We start from the raw sequence: 19,318 nt of genomic DNA, 5'->3' as shown, positions 1-19,318 counted from the left end.
CCAGCAGCACATCAAAAAGCTAATCCACCACGATCAAGTAGTCGTCATCCCCAGAATGCAAGGTTGGTTCAACCTATACAAATCAATGAATGCAATTCATCACATAAACAGAACTAAAGACAAAAACCACATGATTATCTCAGTAGATGCAAAAAAAGGCTTTCAATAAAATTCAACACCCCTTCATGTTAAAAACTCTCGATAAACCAGGCATTAAAGGACCATACCTCAAAATAATAAGAGCCATCTATAACAAACCCACCACCAATATTATGCTGAATGGGTAAAAGCCGGAAGCATTTCCCTTGAAAAACAAAACAAGACAAGAATTCCCTCTCACCACTCCTATTCACCACAGTATTGGAAGTCCTAGCCAGAGCAATCAGGCAAGAGACAGAAATAAAGGACATCCAAATAAGAAAAGAGGAAGTCAAACTTTCTCTGTTTGCAGACATGATTCTATATCTAGAAAACCCCACAGTTTTGGCCCCAAAGCTCCTTTAGCTGATAAAAAACTTCAGCAACATTTTAGGATGTAAAATCAATGTACTAAAATCACTAGTATTCCTGTACACCAAAAACCCAAGCCAAGAGCCCAATCAGAAAGCAATCCATTCACAATTGCCACAAAAAGAATAAAATACATAATGTACCTAGGAATACAGCTAACCACAGAGGTGAAAAGTCTCTACAATGAAAATTACAAAAGAGTGCTCGAAGAAATGAGAGAAGACACAAACAAATGCATGGAAAAACATCCCATGCTCATGGATTGGAAGAACCAATATCATTAAAATGGCCGAAGCAATTTATAGATTCAATGCTATACCTACCAAACTGCCAATGATATTTTTCACACAATTAGAAAAAACTATTTCAAAATTCATATGAAACCAAAACAGAGCCTGAATACCCCAAGCAATCCAAAGTAAAGAGAACAAAGCTGGAAGAATCACCTTACTCAACTTCAAACTATACTACAGGGCTATATTAACCAAAACAGCCTGGTACTGGTACAAAAACAGACACATAGACCAATGAAACAGTATAGAAAGCCCAGAAATAAGGCTACACATTTATAACCACCTGATCTTTGACAAAGATGACAAAAATAAGCAACAGGGAAAAGACTCCCTATTCAATGAATGGTGTTGGGATAACTGGCTAGCCATATGCATAAGACTGAAGCTGAATCCCTTCCTTACAATAAAAACAAAAATCAACTCAAGAATAATTAAAGACTTAAATGTAAAACCTATAACTATAAAAACCCTGGAAGACAATCTAAGCATTACCATCCTGGACATAGGAACAGGCAAAGATTTCATGACAAAGACACCAAAAGCAATCACAACAAAAACAAAAGTTGACAAGTGGGCTATAATGAAACTTAAGAGCTTCTGCACAGCAAAAGAAACTATCAACAGAGTAAACACACAACCTACAGAATGGGAAAAAATATTCACAAACTATGCACGTAACAAAGGTCTAATATCCAGCATCTATAAGGAACATAAATAAATCTACAAGAGAAAAACTACCCCATTAAAAAGTTGGAAAGGACATGGACAGACACTTCTCAAAAGAAGACACACATGTGGCAACAAGCATATGAAAAAAAGCTCAATATCACTGATCATTAGAGAAACATAAATTAAAACAACAATGAGATACCATCTCACACCAGTCAGAATGGCTATTAGTAAAAAGTCAAAAAATAACAGATGCTGGCAAGGGTGTGGAGAAAATGGAACACTTATACACTGTCTGTGGGAGTGTAAATTAGTTCAACCATTGTGGAAGACAGTATGGCCATTCCTCAAAGAGTTGAAAACAGAACTACCATTCAACCCAGAAATCCCATTACCAGGTGTATACCCAAAGGAATATAAATCATTCTACCCTAAAGACACATGTACGTGAATGTTCACTGCAGCACTATTCACAATAGCAAAGACATCAATCAGCTAAATGTTCACCAATGACAAACTGGATAAAGACAATGTGATACATATATACCATGGAATACTATGCAGCCATAAAAGAATGAGATCATGTCTTTTATGGGAACATGGATGGAGATGGAGGCTATTATCCTTAGAAAACTAACACAGGAACAGAAAACCAAAGACCACAGGTTCTCACTTGCAAGTAGTAGCTAAATGATGTTACCTATGCAACAAACCTTCACATGTACCCCCAAACCCAAAATAAAAGTAAAAAAAAAAAAAAGACTTAATGGGACATCAGCAAGTGAATGAATCTCCACATAACAGAAATTCCCAAGACAGAAAAAGGCCCACAAAGCATATTTTTAAAAAATGACTGAAAATTTCTCAAATCCCAAGAAAAATTATACCATCCACGCACAGGAAGAAGTAATCAATCAAATTTAACCCAAAGGGGAAATCCCCAAGTCACACACTAATCAAATTAGCAAAAACGAAAGACAAAAAAAGAATACTCAAAGCAGCAAGAGAAAAGACACATATCATATTCACTGGAGCCCCAATATGGCTTTCAATGGATTTCTCAACAAAAACCCTGAAGGCCAGAAGAGAGTAGGATGCTATATTCCAAGTTTAGGGGTTGGGGGTGGAAAGGAGAGACTGACAACTAAGAATACATACCCAACTTCACTATTCTTCAAAAATGAAGGAAAGATAAAGATTTTCCCAGACAAATCAAAGCTGGGGTTATTCATCAACACCAGACCTGTCTTACACAAATTGCTAAAGGGAGTTTTTCAATCTGCAAGAAAGAAATGAATGCTAACATGTAACAAGAAAACATCTAAAGATATTAAACTGACTTGGAAAAACAAGAAAACAGACACATTCAGAATAGTCTAATACTGGAATGGAAGCACTAAAACCACTATGTCTTCAGCATGCAGACTAAAAGACAAACTATTTTAAAATAATAACTACAATAATTGGCTAAGAGGCAATATAAGAAGATTCAAATTGAAGCATCAAAGAGTCAAAATGTGGTGAAGGGGATGGTGTTAAAGTGCATTTTTTTTCTTATTTTTCTTTTGGTTGTGTTTCAAAGTTAAGTCACTATCAGTTTAAAATAACCTCTTATAACTAAAAGATGTTTTTTGTAAGCCTCGTGGTGGCCACAAAGCAAAGTAAATACACTAAAAATAGCACAGAATCAATAGATACACTAAAAATAGCATAGAATCAAAACATACTACCAAAGAAAATCAGTTAACCGCAAAGGAAGACAGTAAAAAAGGAAGGAAGGATCTACAAAACAATCAGAACACAAGTAAGAAAATGGCAGCAGTAAACTCTTTCCTATCAATAATAACTTTGAATGCAAATGGGTTAAATTCTCCAATTAAAAGACACAGAATGGCTAAATGGATTTAAAAGAAAACAAGATTCAACTGTACGCTGTCTTCAAGAAACTCACTTCACCTATAAAGACACACACAGACTGAAAGTGAAGAGATAGAAAAGGATATCTCATGCAAATGGAAACCATAAAAGAGCAGGAATAGTTACACTTATATTAGTTTACGTTGACTTTAAGAACTGTAAAAAGAGAGACAAAGAATGTTATATAACAAATAAATTAATACAGAAAGATAATATAATAATTGTAAATATACCTGCACCCAACACTATAGCACCCAAATATAAAAAAACAAAAATTAACAGACCAAAAGGGAGAGACTGACTGCAATGCAATAATAGTAGCAGACTTCAACATTCCACTTTCAGAATGGACACATAATCCAGACAGAAAATCAGGAAAGAAATATTCAAGGTAAACTGTCCTCTAGACCAAATAGACCTAATAAGACATTTGCTCTCCCTCTCCCTCTCCCTCGCCCCCTCCCCCTCCCGCTCTGATGCGGAGCCAAGGCTGGACTGTACTGCCGCCATCTCGGCTCACTGCAACCTCCCTGCCTGATTCTCCTGCCTCAGCCTGCCGAGTGCCTGGGATTGCAGGCGCGCGCCCCCACGCCTGACTGGTTTTCGTATTTTTTTGGTGGAGATGGGGTTTCGCCCTGTTGGCCGGGCTGGTCTCCAGCTCCTAACTGCAAGTGATCTGCCAGCCTCGGCCTCCCGAGGTGCCGGGATTGCAGACGGAGTCTCACTCACTCAATGCTCAATGTTGCCCAGGCTGGAGTGCAGTGGCGTGATCTCACTCGCTACAACCTCCACCTCCCAGCCACCTGCCTTGGCCTCCCAAAGTGCCCAGATTGCAGCCTCTGCCCGGCCGCAACCCCGTCTAGGAAGTGAGGAGTGTCTCTGCCTGGCCGCCCATCATCTGGGATGTGAGGAGCCCCTCTGCCCAGCCGCCCAGTCTGGGAAGTGAGGAGCACCTCTTCCCGGCCGTCATCCCATCTAGGAAGTGAGGAGCGTCTCTGCCTGGCCGCCCATCGTCTGGGATGTGGGGAGCGCCTCTGCCCCGCCGCCCCATCTGAGATGTGAAGAGCGCCTCTGCCCGGCCGCAACCCCGTCTGGGAACTGAGGAGTGTCTCTGCCCCGCTGCCACCCCGTCTGTGAGGTGAGGAGCGTCTCTGACCAGCCACCCCGTCTGAGAAGTGAGGAGCCCCTCCCCCGGCAGCCGCCCCGTCCGGGAAGCGAGGAGCATCTCTGCCCGGCAGCCGCCCCGTCCGGGAGGTGAGGGGCGCCTCTGCCCGGCTGCCCCGTCTGGGAAGTGAGGAGCCCCTCTGCCCGGCCGCCGCCCCGTCTGGGAGGTGTACCCAACAGCTCATTGAAAACGGGCCATGATGACGATGGTGGTTTTGTCGAACAGAAAAGGGGGAAATGTGGGGAAAAGAAAGAGAGATCAGATTGTTACTGTGTCTGTGTAGAAAGAAGTAGACATAGGAGACTCCATTTTGTTCTGTACTAAGAAAAATTATTCTGCCTTGGGATGCTGTTAATCTATAACCTTACCCCCAACCCCGTGCTCTCTGAAACATGTGCTGTGTCCACTAAGGGTTAAATGGATTAAGGGCGGTGTAAGATGTGCTTTGTTAAACAGATGCTTGAAGGCAGCATACTCCTTAAGAGTCATCACCACTCCCTAATCTCAAGTACCCAGGGACACAAACACTGCGGAAGGCGGCAGGGCCCTCTGCCTAGGAAAACCAGAGACCTTTGTTCACATGTTTATCTGCTGACCTTCCCTCCACTATTGTCCTATGACCCTGCCAAATCCCCCTCTCCAAGAAACACCCAAGAATGATCAGTAAATACTAAAAAAATTTAAAAAAAAAGAATACAATGATACAATTAAAAAATACAAATAAAAAATGGATTAAAAAAAGACATTTACAGAATTTTCCACCCAACTGCTGCAGACATTTACAGAACATTTCCTCAACAGCACATGGAAGAGTCTCCAGTATAGACCACATATTAGGTCACAAAACAAGTCTTAAGAAATTTTTAAAAATCAAAATCATATCAAGTGTCTTTTCTGATCACAATGGAATAAAACTAGCAATTAATAACAGAAAGAATGTTGGAAACTGTACAAATCCACGGATATTAAACAGCAGACCCCTCAATAAGAAATGGATCAATGAAGAAATTCAAAGAGAAATGTTAAAATTTCTTGAGACAAATGAAAATAAAAATACAACACATTAAAACCTATGAGATACAGGAAAATCAGTTCAAAGAGGGAATTTTATAACAATAAGTGCCTACATCAGAAAAGCAGAAAGCCATCAAATAAACAATCTAACACTGCACTTCTAGGAAATATAAAAGGTAGAACAAACCAAACCCCAGATTTGTAGAATAAATGAAATTATAAAGATTGGAGCAAAAATAACTGAAATTGAAACCAAAAAAAGAAAAATCAACAAAACAAAAAGTTGTTTTTAAAAAAGATAAGCAAAAACTGGCAAACCTTTAGCTAGACTAAATAAGAAAAAAAGAGAAGAGACCCAAATAAATAAAACCAGAGATAAAAAGGGAGACACTAAAATTGATACCACAGAAATACAAAGTATCAGTAGAGTCTATCATAAACATCTACACGCCAACAAAATGGAAAGCCTATTAACAGAAGAAACGGATAAACTTCTGGGCACATGCAACATACCAAAATTCAACTATGAAGAAATAGAAAACCAGAACAGACCAGTAATGCATAATGAGATTGAAGCAGTAATAAAATCTTTCATCAAAGAAAAACCCAGAACCTGAGGGCTTCACTGCTGAATTCCACCAAACATTTGAAGAACTAATATCAATTCTACTCAAAGTCAACAAAAAAATGAAGAGGAGAGAATACTTCCAAACTTATTCTACAAGACCAGCATTAACCTGATACTAAAACCCGACAAGGACACACACATACACACACATAAAGAAAACTAGAAGTTAATATTCCTCATGAACATAGATGTAAAAATCCTCAGGAACATACTAGCAAACTGAATTCAGCAACACATTAAAAAGATCATTCATCATGATCAAGTGGGATTTATCCTGGGGATGCAAGGATGATTCAACATAAATATATCAGTAAATGTGATACATCACATTAACGAAACCAAGAACAAAAACCATATGGTCACTTTAATAGATGCTGAAAAATCATTCAATAAAATTCAACATCCCTTTATGATTAAAAAAAAAACCTCTCTATTGAGGTAGAAACACTTCACAAAAAAGTAAAGGCCATATATGACAAACCCAGAGCTAACATCATAGTGAAAAGGGAAAAATTGAAAGCCTTTTCTCTAAAATCTGAAATTAAACAAGGATGCTCACTTTCACCATTTCTATTCAACACAGATAGTATTGGGAGTCCTAGTCAGAGCAATTAGGCCAGAGAAAAAAATAAGGGGCATCCAAATTAGAAAGGAAGAAGTCAAATTATCCTTATTCACAGACAACATGATCATATATTAAGAACAACCTAAAGACTCCACCAAAATAATGTTAGAACCAGTAAACAAATTCAGTAAGGTTGCAGGACATAAAATCAACATGCAAAAATCTGTAGCAATTCTATACACCAACAGTAAACAATCATGAACAAAAAATAAAGAAAGCAATCCTATTTACAGCAGCGATAAAAAAATCTAGGAATAAATGTAACCAAAAGTAGTAAAAGTTTCTACACTGAAAACTTAAAACACTGATTAAAGAAATTAAAGAGAACACAAAAATGGAAAGATACTCCATGCTCACGGATTGGAAGAATTAACAATGATAAAATGCCCACACTACCCATAACAATCTACGGATTGATTGCAATCTGTATCAAAATACCAATGAGATTCTTCAGAGAAATATAAAAAACAATTCTAAAATTTGTATGGAACCACAAAAGACCCCAAATAGCCAAAGTGATCTTGTGCAAAAGTTATAAAGCTAGAGGAATCGCACCATCAGGCTTCAAAATATACTGCAAAGCTATCATAACTAAAACAGCATGGTACTGGCAGAGAAATATACACATTGACCAATGGAACAGAATAGAGAACCCACCACACCTTTACAGCTAACTCATTTTTGACAAAGGTGCCAAGAACATACCTTGGAGAAAGGACAGTCCCTTCAATAAACAGTACTGGCAAAACTGGATATCCATATTTAGAAGAATGAAACCAGGACCCTATCTCTCACCATATACAAAAATTGAATCAAAATGGATTGAAGACTTAAATGTAAGACCTGAGAGTATGAAACTACTTGAAGAAGATATTGGTCTAGGCAAAGATTTTTTTTGGTAAGACTTCAAAAGCACAAGCAACCAAAGCAAAAGCAGAAAAATGGGATTATATCAAGATAAAAATCTCGAAAAATATTGAAGTAAATATACATTAGTATTGACTTTCTGCAAGCAAAGAAAACAATCAAGAGTAAAAAGAAATGAGAGAACATATTGGCAAACTATCCATCTGACAACAGATTAATAACCAGAATTTATAAGGAACTCAACAGCAAAAAAACAAATAATCCAATTTAAAAATTGGCAAATGATCTGAACAGACATTTTCCCAAAGAACACATACAAATTGCCAACAGGGCATGTGAAAAAAATGCTCCATATCACTAATCATCAGAGAAATGCAAACCAAAGCAATAATGAGAGGATATCTCATCCACCTAAAATTGCTATTATCAAAAAGACAAAAAACAAATGCTTATGAGGATGCAGAGAAAGGTGAACACTAATACATTGTTAGTGAGAATGCAAATTAGTATAGTCACTATGGAAAACAGTATAAAGGTTCCTCAAAAAACTAAAAATAATCTAGCATATAACCCAGCAATTCCACTGCTGAATATATATCCAAAAGAAAGGAAATTAGTATACCAAAGAGAGATCTGCACTCCCATGTTTACTGGAGCATTATTCACCGTAGCAAAGATATGGAAACAACATAAATGTATATCAGCAAAGGGGTGGAGAAAGAAAATGTGCGATATATACACAACAGAGTATTACTCAGCTATAAAAAGAATGAAATTCTGTCATTTTCAGCAACATGGATAGAATTAGATGTCATTATGTTAAGTGAAATAAGCCAGGCACAGAAAGACAAATATTGCATGTTTTCATTCATATGTGGGAGCTAAAAAAGTGGATCTCATGCAGGTGAGAGTAGAATGACAGTTACCAGAGGCTGGGAAGGGTAAAGAGGAGAAGACATAAAGAGAGGTTGGTTAATGAATACAAAAATACAGTTAAACATAAGGAAGAAGTTCTAGTGTTTGACAGCACAGTGGGGTGACTATAGTTAATAATTTATTGTATATTTCAAAATAGCTAGAAAAAAAGATTTGAAATCTCCTTAACAGAAAGAAAAGATAAATGTTTGAGGTGTTAGATATCCTAATTTTTCTGATTTGATCACAACATATTGCAAGAATGTATAAAAATCTCACATACATCTGATAAATATGTACAATTCTTACATATCAATATAAATTTTTTAAAAGTTTGCATAATTATCAGCACTAATCTTAAACAAACACACATACAACAAAAAACAAACCAAAAAAGTCTCCCCAGACCTAAACTGTATGTGTGTGTACACACACACACACACACACACGAGACTTAGGGCACAAATATCTGCTTATTTTACTCACTCCCTCTTCTCTCCATTTAAATATAAAACTTTGATGATAGCAAATAAGCTCTTCTACTTTCAATAACTTCCCAAGTCGAGTCACTATCTTTTGCTGTATTGACCTAAGGCATTTTCATTTATTCTGAATAGAATTTTTTTCATCACAGGGCATCCAAAAAGACAAAATCAAAAACCTCTGAGGAATACAGAACTCCAATTTTTAATGGTTCTATTAGAATACTAAAAATTAGGCTACAGAAGGACAAAGGAGGATTAATCTTGTAATTTTTAAATGCCCACTTTAAAACTACACTAATTCATTTATAATTCTAGGTTTTATTTTCAAATAACCTTAACATAAAATATACTCTCTTTTAATTTTCTCCAAGTAAAACATAGTTTTCTAGCTTCAGACAACTAGACTTTGAAGTTAAGCTATTGACTTGCTCTCCTGGATTGCCAGAAAATAAAGTGCTCTTTAATGTGCAGCAGAAGGCAGAGGGAGAAAGAGGAAAAGATTCTTTGGGAAACTGTGAAAGCCATTGAGAAGGGAGCAGTCTATTTCCATCTACATCCATGACTCCACACTGACATTGAGCTTTGTAGTCCCTCTCAGGTAAGGATGATAGACCTTTGAACATGTAAATACTCAAGCATTAATGATGATAGGTACCCCTGCTTATTTTGTTAATAAACAGATGCTCCAGATATTATTCTAATACTTGTTTAGTGGACTCACTGTGATATGAGTGCCTCATACAAACCAGATAAAGTAGGAGAGCTGGGGCTCATGTAAAAAAGGGTCTAAGGAACATCAATTTCTTCTTGTTACATAGGAGATACATAAATACATTTAAAATATTTGATTTGGTTTGATTTGTGTATTTTGTCAAAATAACAACAAAAGTCTTAGTTTTTCTTTTTAAGGTTTTTTTTGGCTTTTTAATTTTTTATTTCTTTAAATACTTATCCTACAATAGTACTCCAAACCTCAGCATCACACACTATACCCATGTAACAAACCTGCACATGTACCCCCTGAATCTAAAAAGTTGAAATAAAAAAAGTTATCCTATAAAAAGTCTTAGTTTTTGTATAAGACAAGATTATAACCCCTGTCATAGTCAAGAAAGCTTTACAATTTAGGTCATTCAAAAGCACATTAATATAAACCTTCATATAAATGAACACCAATTCATCACATTCAAATTATGTACACATCCTAAGTTTTCCAAGTTACTTGTGTATGTTTTTACTTGGTAAATTAAATTATTGTTATATTTACAGGTGCCATTATCTATTACACCAGGCTATAGCTTATATATCCAGAGGAAAATGCCAACTTTAAGTTCACCAATATTTGTGGAACATAATAAAAAATATACAGGATATTGTTGGCCAATCAATTTTATAATTCTAACCTGAGGATAACATTTAATTTAAAGTTTAAGGATATAAAACTTCACATTTTTTAGCAAAGGAAAAAGTCATGGAAAAGATAAAAGTAAAAAGAACAAAATTGAGGTTGGAAATACATCTTAAGCCAAAATGACAATGTCTTCATAAGTTAATATTAATCCTTTAATTATAAATTTTAAAGGTTTAAGTAGTTTCTATGACCTTAACTTTGAATAATTATGCCATATGGAGCTTTTCTTAAATTTGAAAAAGATGCTGAATTGTTGCTCAAAGCCTTTTCATGATTTCAGGCTGGCAGAATTCCAGTATAATCCTTCAGACACCACTTAAAATTACAGACCAGGAACCCAAGCTGGTAAATGCTATGTCAAAATGCTAAGAGCCTTTTACTGAGTAGAGCACATTGTAGAAAACGTTTGATGTGTTGGTATATTTATAAATATCAAAACATGAAGCTGAAAACAACTATTTATAGTGGAGAATTTACAAAGGAAAAGATGAACAGATTAGACGAAATTTAAATAAAACGTTTGTGTATCATAAAATTAAATCATAAAAGGCAAATGCCAAAGATATTTGCCACAGAGATAAGGGTTTTATCATTCTAAATATAAAAGGAGTTTATTAGATGAGCTGATGAGAAAAACATTAGGACCCTAAAGGAAGAAAAACTGGCAAAAGACATGAACAGGCAATTTCCTGAAAATGAAATATAAATAAATAACAGGTAAATCCATTGTAAATGTTCAATCTCTCACACTTAAATATACAAATTAAAACAACTGTTTTTCACAAACATGTACTACAAATTAGGTGAAACTACTAATAAATCTACAGACTAAGTAGATACTCTGCTGAAGTAAATATACATTAGTATAAACTTTCTGAAATGCAATTTGACCTGTTAATTCTACTAGGATTTTAACCTAAAAAAATTGAAATTGAAAATGTCAACAAAAGTTTATGTATGATGATGCCAATCTCCACATTAAACAATTAAAATAAAATCTAAAAGTTTGGCTGGGTGCAGTGGCTCACGCCTATAATCACAGCACTTTAGGAGTCAAGGTGGGCGGATCACCTGAGGTCAGGAGTTCAAGACCAGCCTGGCCAACATGGTGAAACCTTGTCCCTACTAAAGATACAAAAATTAGCTGGATGTGGTGGCGCATGCCTGTAGTCCCAGCTACTCAGGAGTATGAGGTGGGAGAATCGCTTGAACCCGCAAGCCAGAGGTTGCAGTGAGCCGAGATCAGGCCACTGCACTCCATCCTGGGCTACAAAGGAAGACTCTATCTCAAAAAAAACAAAACAAAACAAAACAAAACCTAAATGTTCTAAAATAAAGAAATAACACAATTAATTACATCTGGCTGGGCGCGGTGGCTCACGCCTGTAATCACAGCACTTTGGGAGGTCGAGGTGGGCGGATCACGAGGTCAGGAGATCAAGACCATCCTGGTCAACATGATGAAACCCCGTCTCTACTAAAATACAAAAAATTAGCCGGGCATGGTGGTGCGCATCTGTAGTCCCAGCTACTAGGGAGGCTGAGGCAGGGAATCGCTTGAACCCGGGAGGCAGAGGTTGCAGTGAGCCGAGATCATGCCACTGCACTTCAGCCTGGCGACAGAACAAGACTCTGTCTCAAAAAAAAAAATTATGTTATATCAAAGGCCGGATGAGGTGGCTCACGCCTGTCCTCCCAGCACTTTGGGAGGCCAAGGCGAGTGGATCACTTGAGGTCAGGAGTTCAAGACCAGCCTGACCAACATGGAGAAACTGCGTCTGTACTAAAATATAAAATTAGCCAGGCATGGTGGCACATGCCTGTAATCCCAGCTACTTGGGAGGCTGAGGCAGGAGAATCACTTGAATCTGGGAGGTGGAGGTTGTGGTGAGTCGAGATTGTACCATTGCACTCCAGCCTGGGCAACAAGAGCAAAACTCCGTCTCAAAACAAACAAACAAAAAAAAAATTTGTTATACCCATAAAACAGGATATCATGCAACAATGAAAACAATATTTTCAAAGAATTTCAAATGACATTGGAATATTCTTAGTATAATGCTTTAAAAAGCAAGAGATCGAATTAATTAGTTTGATCTTGGGCAGCTAAGTTAGTATGGCTATTTTACATATACGTTAAATTATTACTATTATATCTGGGTGGTGGTAGGAACAGGGAATTTTACACCTTTCTCCACCTTCCCTATTTTCTAAAATATCTTCTATTTCAAGGAAGGTTATTTTTAAAATAGCTGAATAGGTTTCTAAAACCATTGTCCAATTTAGATACCAAAGTTTAATCAATCTTCTGAAAATTACACACTATCATCACTTAGTAATGTTCTTTAATTTTTCAAAAGTTCATATTTTATGGACTTTGTTTCAATTAGGTTTGAAAAGATTTTAAAAGGCCACAAAAGAAGCTTTCACTTTGCAAAATGTCAATCATTTACTCTCTTGGATTCTCTATTTGAAGCATTTTGACCTTGTGGAGGTATTTCATGTTTCTCTTAACTCAAAATTATTGAAGATATCATTTGGGTCTAAATTGCTGCTGACAGAAACTCAGGTAGGATGTGGACTTAGGAATTCTTTTATAACCTTAATATCGTAAGTGCTACTGAAACAACACAGACCCATATAGAATGTTACACTGAGATTATTTATTATTCTGGTATTATTGTCCTCTCCTCTTTGAACCTCAACTTTATACTCAATGATAGAAAATGAACTTCTAAACCTCTGAATTCTTGACTGGGTTTTAAACTGCTGGCAAATATTTTAAATTTCAGATTTATTTAAATACGATAAAAACATCCAACTTAAAAAGATACTGTGAGAAGAGTTCAAGCAACTGGCAGAATGACACAACAGACTCACAACAGAATCAGCAGCTTGTTAGTTTTATTCAAACTCATAGTAAAAACTCAAATTTTAAAAAATTTGTGTAGAAAAATTCAAAGTATGTCTCAATAAAGATTAATGCTATGTTTTTAACTTATTAAGTGATATGAAGGAAATCAAAACACTAAAAGAACATATAAATGAGTATTTGAATACAAGGATGTATCATATCCTACCCAAAGTATTTATAATGATTTGAGATCAAATGTGGATAAATCAATAACAGTTTATTCACATGACCAGGCACAGAGGCTATCTTGAATTTCTCAGTAGATTATCATTCTTTTTGTTTTGTTTTGTTTTGTTTTGTTTTGTTTTGAGACGGAGTCTCGCTCTGTTGCCTAGGCTGAAGCACAGTGGCGCAATCTCGGCTCACTACAAGCTCCGCCTCCCGGGTTCACGCCATTCTCTTGCCTCAGCTTCCCGAGTAGCTGGGACTACAGGCGCCTGCCACCACACCTGGCTAATTTTTTGTATTTTTTAGTAGAGACGGGGTTTCACCGTGTTAGCCAGGATGGTCCCGATCTCCTGACCTTGTGATTCGCCCGCCTCAATTATCATTCTTTTATTCACTCACTTAATATTTAATGAGTGCTTACTGTGTGTAAGGCACCATGCAAGCTCCTGGGGCATTAGAAACAAATATTTCCTGCTTTCAGGGAATTCAGAGTCCAGGTCTTTACTGCATTTGAAAATGCTAAACTCCTTTGACTATTTATGTAAAAATATCAATCATTGGAAATACAAATTACTCGATGTGAGCACAGCATTTAGATATCATCATACGGACTCTGAGGTTGGTGAATTCCACCAACTGGACAAAAACCGAACTCATCGCACTCAACACCAGCCTATGTAAAAGAGAGTCTTCCCTTTCCCCAGACTCTCCCTTTTTGTCAACAAGTCCCTCCACTCTGGTTCATCTCAGTACCTCTACCCATGTCAGCTAAAAGAACTGTCCTCAAACCTCCCTTCTAAATTCTGGGATCCCTTGTGTTCTCACTTCAATCCAGGAGCATTCCATTCTTCCAGATGCAGGATACCCATGCTCCCTCCTCTACCTGCAGAACTCCAATTCTATAGGAACAAATTCCCTTATATCTTCTTCCTTTCCAAGGCATTCCACTGTTCAGCTGGAAGCCTGTTTCGCTTTTTTTGAAACTCCTCACCTAAGCAGACTACTCTGATTCTTTACTAAGAATACAGATGCTATTAGCTACAAGGTCTTTTCAAGTCTTGTCAGAGAGCTTCTCTATATCTTTACCAATGCTTGACTTCCCTCCTCCCTTGGTGAAGGTCATGCCTCCTGTCACTCATTCATGTCATACCCGGAGGGCACCTGCCCCCAGCTGGGTTTTCTAGGCACTGGTGGTACAGAAGTAAACAAGCTAGACAAAGTCCTGCTAACAGAGCTTATGTTCTAGTGGGTGGGAGGAAACAAGCGAACAAATAAAAGGATGATTTCAGGTAATGCTATGAGCTATGAAGACAATGGGACAAAAAAAAGGTGGCATAGGTAGGCCAGACTTTGGATGAAAAGGTCGGGGAAGGATGCTCTGAGGAGTGTAGAATGATGTCAAGGAGGTTGGCCATTGAAAAAATCATGTGGAGAAGCATTCTGGAAGAGGGTGACAGCAGCTGCAAAGACCTGGAGGCAGGGGAGAGTGTGGCACATTCTGGGAAATGACCAATGGACCCTTGCAGCCTTGTAGCTGAGGGCTGAGGTAGGCCTGTGCTGGGTCTGTGCTGGGGATGCCATTCCCACCTGCACCACCTCACAGATCACAAGCCATCAATGATCTCTGATTCTTCACATCATTAAGCTGTTCCTCTCCATTAGTCCCTTTGTATGTACTTCAAAATGCTCAACCCGTGTTCAGCCCCAAAATATATTCTCTTTAACTCCTGCTGCTCTTTGGAGCCGACACTCTCACTGCCTTCTCACGCACATCTGCTGTGCCCTCAAGGACCTCCTGCCTGGATTAATCCAGTCCTTGTTACCTCCTGCTGCTGCTACCACATCTTGCCAACACCAAGAGGATGATGTTCCTAAGAATCACTGGAATCTTGACACTTCATTTCCCCAAAACCTTTGGCAACTCCTCACTGTTTACCCAATGAAGCAAAAATGCTTATCACAGCTTTGGAGACTTTCGATGATCCTGAAGCTATCTTAGCTTGGTCGCTAGATCTCCCCTGGATCAACCTCTATGTCATGGAAACGGTTTTGTTTGCTCTTGCTTTCCTTATTCTTTTGACTTAGAATACCATCCAACACATCTACTAATTAAAATCCTACTTATGTTACTTATGTCTCATTCAAGCAACATCTCTCCCAATTAATTTTCCCGATTTCCTCAGCAGAAAATGATTTTCCCCAAATTCACACTGTCTTGCATTATAGTTATCTGTGTAGTGTACTTGCAGTATTTTCTTGCAAGTCACTATTATTTTTTCTATTTGAGGACAGTGGCCCCCTCCCCTGTTTTTTATATACCCACAGTGCCTGGGATAATGCCTTTCTGGAATATAAAAATTCAGGTTTCTAATACTAATTTTTAAATTATCTTTAACCTGTAAATTAGCATCACGTATAAACCTACGTTTCACAAAGTTCATCTCCTATTAAAAAGAGGCATTTGGAATGTGAATATATAATGCAGGAAAATTACGGCCTAAATTGGATGTGTTATATGTCTGACTTTGGCATATCCAATTTTCTTAAATCAAGGTGCACAGGTATCTGTGCTATTTAAGAACATTTACTTAGAAATACTTTGAACTGCTAGAAGAGTTGACTGAAGCCAAGGTGAGGTGAGTGTAAGAGTTAACAGAAAAGATAAGTGGCAACACCACTTTCCCTTTCCATCAGTCTCTCTTTTATCTGCTATTGTCAAAGTCTGAGACTATACCATATAAGAATATTTCCTGGCCTGGAGCAGTGGCTTGCGCCTGTAATCCCAGTACTTTGGGAGGTCGAGTTGGGTGGATTGTCCAAAGTCAGGAGTTTGAGACCATCCTGGCCAACATGGTAAAACCCCATCTCTACTAAAAATACAAAAATTAGCCAGACGTGGTGGCGGGTGCCTATAATCCCAGCTACTCAGGAGGCTGAGGCAGGAGAATTGCTTGAACCCAGGTGCCGGAAGTTGCAGTGAGCCGAGATCATGCCACTGCACTCCAGCCTGGGCGACAGAGTGAGACTCTGTCTCAAAAAAAAAAAAAAAAAAAAAAAAAGAATATTTCCCTAATTCCTGAACTGTATATTTTAGCATCGAGACATTATTATTTTATCCTGCTGTCAGGGAATTATCACTAACATCCCACTTAGCCTGAACATGTCCCGAGAGGCCCAACCTATTGGTCTTGTAGTCTTCTTCCTTTTGGCAAAGAGGAATTCCATCTGTCCACTGGCTTGGGAAAATAGCCTTGGTGCTGCCCGTGACTGTTCCACCCTACTCCCCACCCCCCAGCATATTCCGTGAACCAACAGTGAATGCTGTCAGGTCTACCTTCAGAACATATCCCAGATCTGATCAGGTTTTACTACCTTCATTGCTACTGGCTAGACCCAGCTCTCTATTACCTTTCCTCTATATTTTTGCAACAGCGTTTTAACTGTTCTCTCTACTTCCTCCTTTGCCATCAATTCAGTCTATGCTCAGCACAGCAGATGATGACATCCTATTCAAGTGTGAGTCAAGTCATGTCACTTCTATGCTCAAAATCTGCCAAGTTCCTCTACTCATAGAGAGTCAAAGCAAAGCCCTCTCACTGGCCTACTCAGACCTACGTGACCTGGACCCACACCCTGAGGTTTCTTCTCTGGCCTCATCACTTTCCCTCATCATTTCCAGACACACCACTTTCCCTGCTGTTCTGCCAAGAAGTCAGGCTCACTCCTGCCTATTTACAGTCCTTTTTCCTATTTATTTCTGGGTTCATAGCTATGCCATCAAGGGCCAAATCTGCTGAAATCTGACTTTCAAATTAATTAAAGTACAATAAAGCAAGTACCTTAGGATCTCAGTCTATGTAAAATCAATGTAGTAATGGCTAGTATGGTATTGCATACTCTTTAAAAGCTCAACATTATTTGAAGATGAAGAGGGATAGGTGGAAAGAAATTAAACAAATTTAGATGATTCTTAAGTTACCCTTTTCAAGTTTCTCATTCCCAAGATAAAGACTGGTCTTAAGAAACTCAAGAGGCAATTTTGGAAATAGCAATTCACATTTAGTACCTGACTAAAATAGTTATACTTTTTCTGAACGTCAAAAGAAAGAATATTTGAGATTGTACCTTTAATATAAGTCCAATCAAAATGTGTAAACATTATATTGACATTTATTCCAATAACATATACTTCTAAAAAGACTTTTCTTATCTCGACTGAAATATCAACCTGGGAAAATAAGTCATCATTTATGTGACACTGTTATAAAAAGCTGTAAAATCTAGAAATGCTTATTAGACAACTGAGGGAAGATCTGAAACTTAGTCCCATTTAGGAAAATTTAGGGATACAGCCCCAGTATTTCTAATCAAAATAATATTGGACAATATTATAATATCACTTTATCACAACATGTATTTAATTACTATGGAATAGGATATTCCATATAATCCCTTCCATGAAAGCCAAGGGAAAAGTTAGGAAATTCCCTAGATTATTTTACTGGTACTTAGACATAGGAGCAAGATACTTAAATTCCTCGACTGAAGAGTTTATACATTTAAAGAGTAATGCCATGTCTACTACCTTTTGGAGATTAAATATAAGGGTGGTGGCAATGGATTTTAAACATGGATTTCAACTGTCTATAAAAAAACCAGTTAAATATCTTACCTTTTCCAGTGTCATCTCTGTCTCAGCAGCATGAGTCTTTTTCAGCTCTATTTTCATCTTTTCTGATTCAGCCTTCAGTTTATTGACGACAATCTCATGTTCCCTTGTAGCCCTTTGCTTTTCCTCTTCACGAAGAAGACCAAGCTCTACCAGCTGCTGTTTCCGCTGTGAGTTCACATTGATCAATTCTTCTCTCAACTTGTGAACCTGGGCCTCCATGTCGGCAATAACCTTGTTTTTAAAAATGGAAAAATGGGCAGAAGATATGAATAGGGAAGTCACAAAAGAAGAACCAATGGGCAAAAGGCCAATAAATGAAATATGAACATATGGAATAGAAAGCTTAGATTGCACTCCATCCTTCCTTCTTTCCTTCCTTCCCTCCCTCTTTCCCTCCCTTCCTTCCTTCCCTCCCTCTTTCCCTCTCCCTTCCCTCCTTCCCTTCCCTTCCCTTTCCTTCCCTCCCTCCCTCCTTCCCTTCCCCTCCCCTCCTCCCTTCCCTTCCCTTCCCTTTCCTTTCCTTCCCTCCCTCCCTCCTTCCCTTCCCCTCCCCTCCTCCCTTCCCTTCCTTCCTTCCCTCCCTCCCTTCCCTCTCCCTCCCTCCCTCCCTTCCTTTCTTCCCTCCCTCCCTTTCCTTCCTTCCCTCCCTCCCTCCCTCCTCTACTTCCTTCATTCCATATTCCCATGTCATTCCTTCCTAGCTCAGAGGCAAATACCACCTGGAACATTTTACCATACTTTTGGATCTTTAAACAACATATTGTTTAGTTTTACTTGTTTCTAATTTCTATGTAAATGGAATATTACATGTATTTTTCTGAAACTTGCTTTTTCAAATATTCAACATCATCATGTTCCTGAAATTCATCCAGTGTTCCCTATTGGATTTTTACTTTTTATTGATTGATTTCTGCTTTTATTTTTATGTCCTTCTTCCTACTTTCCTAAGGTTTATTTTGTATTCCTTCTTCTAACTTCTTATTTTGGATACTTAACTCATTTATTTTTTATCATTTCTTCTTTTCTGATTTATAAATATAAGACTACAAATGTCTCTCTGAATAC

The 19,318-nt window shown here is 37.8% G+C and overlaps 1 protein-coding gene across 39 annotated transcripts in view; it reads right to left on the bottom strand.

Annotated features, from left to right (window-relative positions):
* CEP112 (centrosomal protein 112) overlaps positions 1–19,318 on the bottom strand; it is a 562,721-nt gene that overhangs the window by 196,728 nt on the left and 346,675 nt on the right. For all 39 annotated transcript variants that reach the window (XR_008679796.2, XR_010133740.1, XR_010133744.1 and 36 more), the window contains one exon: positions 18,254–18,484. Coding sequence is in view for 22 of the 39 variants with exons in the window: in XM_031011060.3 (XP_030866920.3) it covers positions 18,254–18,484 (231 nt within the window). In the remaining 17 variants the exon portion in view is untranslated. The remainder of the gene's footprint in view (positions 1–18,253; positions 18,485–19,318) is intronic.

The sequence above is a fragment of the Gorilla gorilla genome, chromosome 4, assembly GCF_029281585.2.
Source record: "Gorilla gorilla gorilla isolate KB3781 chromosome 4, NHGRI_mGorGor1-v2.1_pri, whole genome shotgun sequence".
Classification (NCBI taxonomy): domain Eukaryota; kingdom Metazoa; phylum Chordata; class Mammalia; order Primates; family Hominidae; genus Gorilla; species Gorilla gorilla.
The sequence above is the reverse complement of the archived record's forward strand: the minus strand, read 5'-3'. Positions and strand labels throughout refer to the sequence as shown.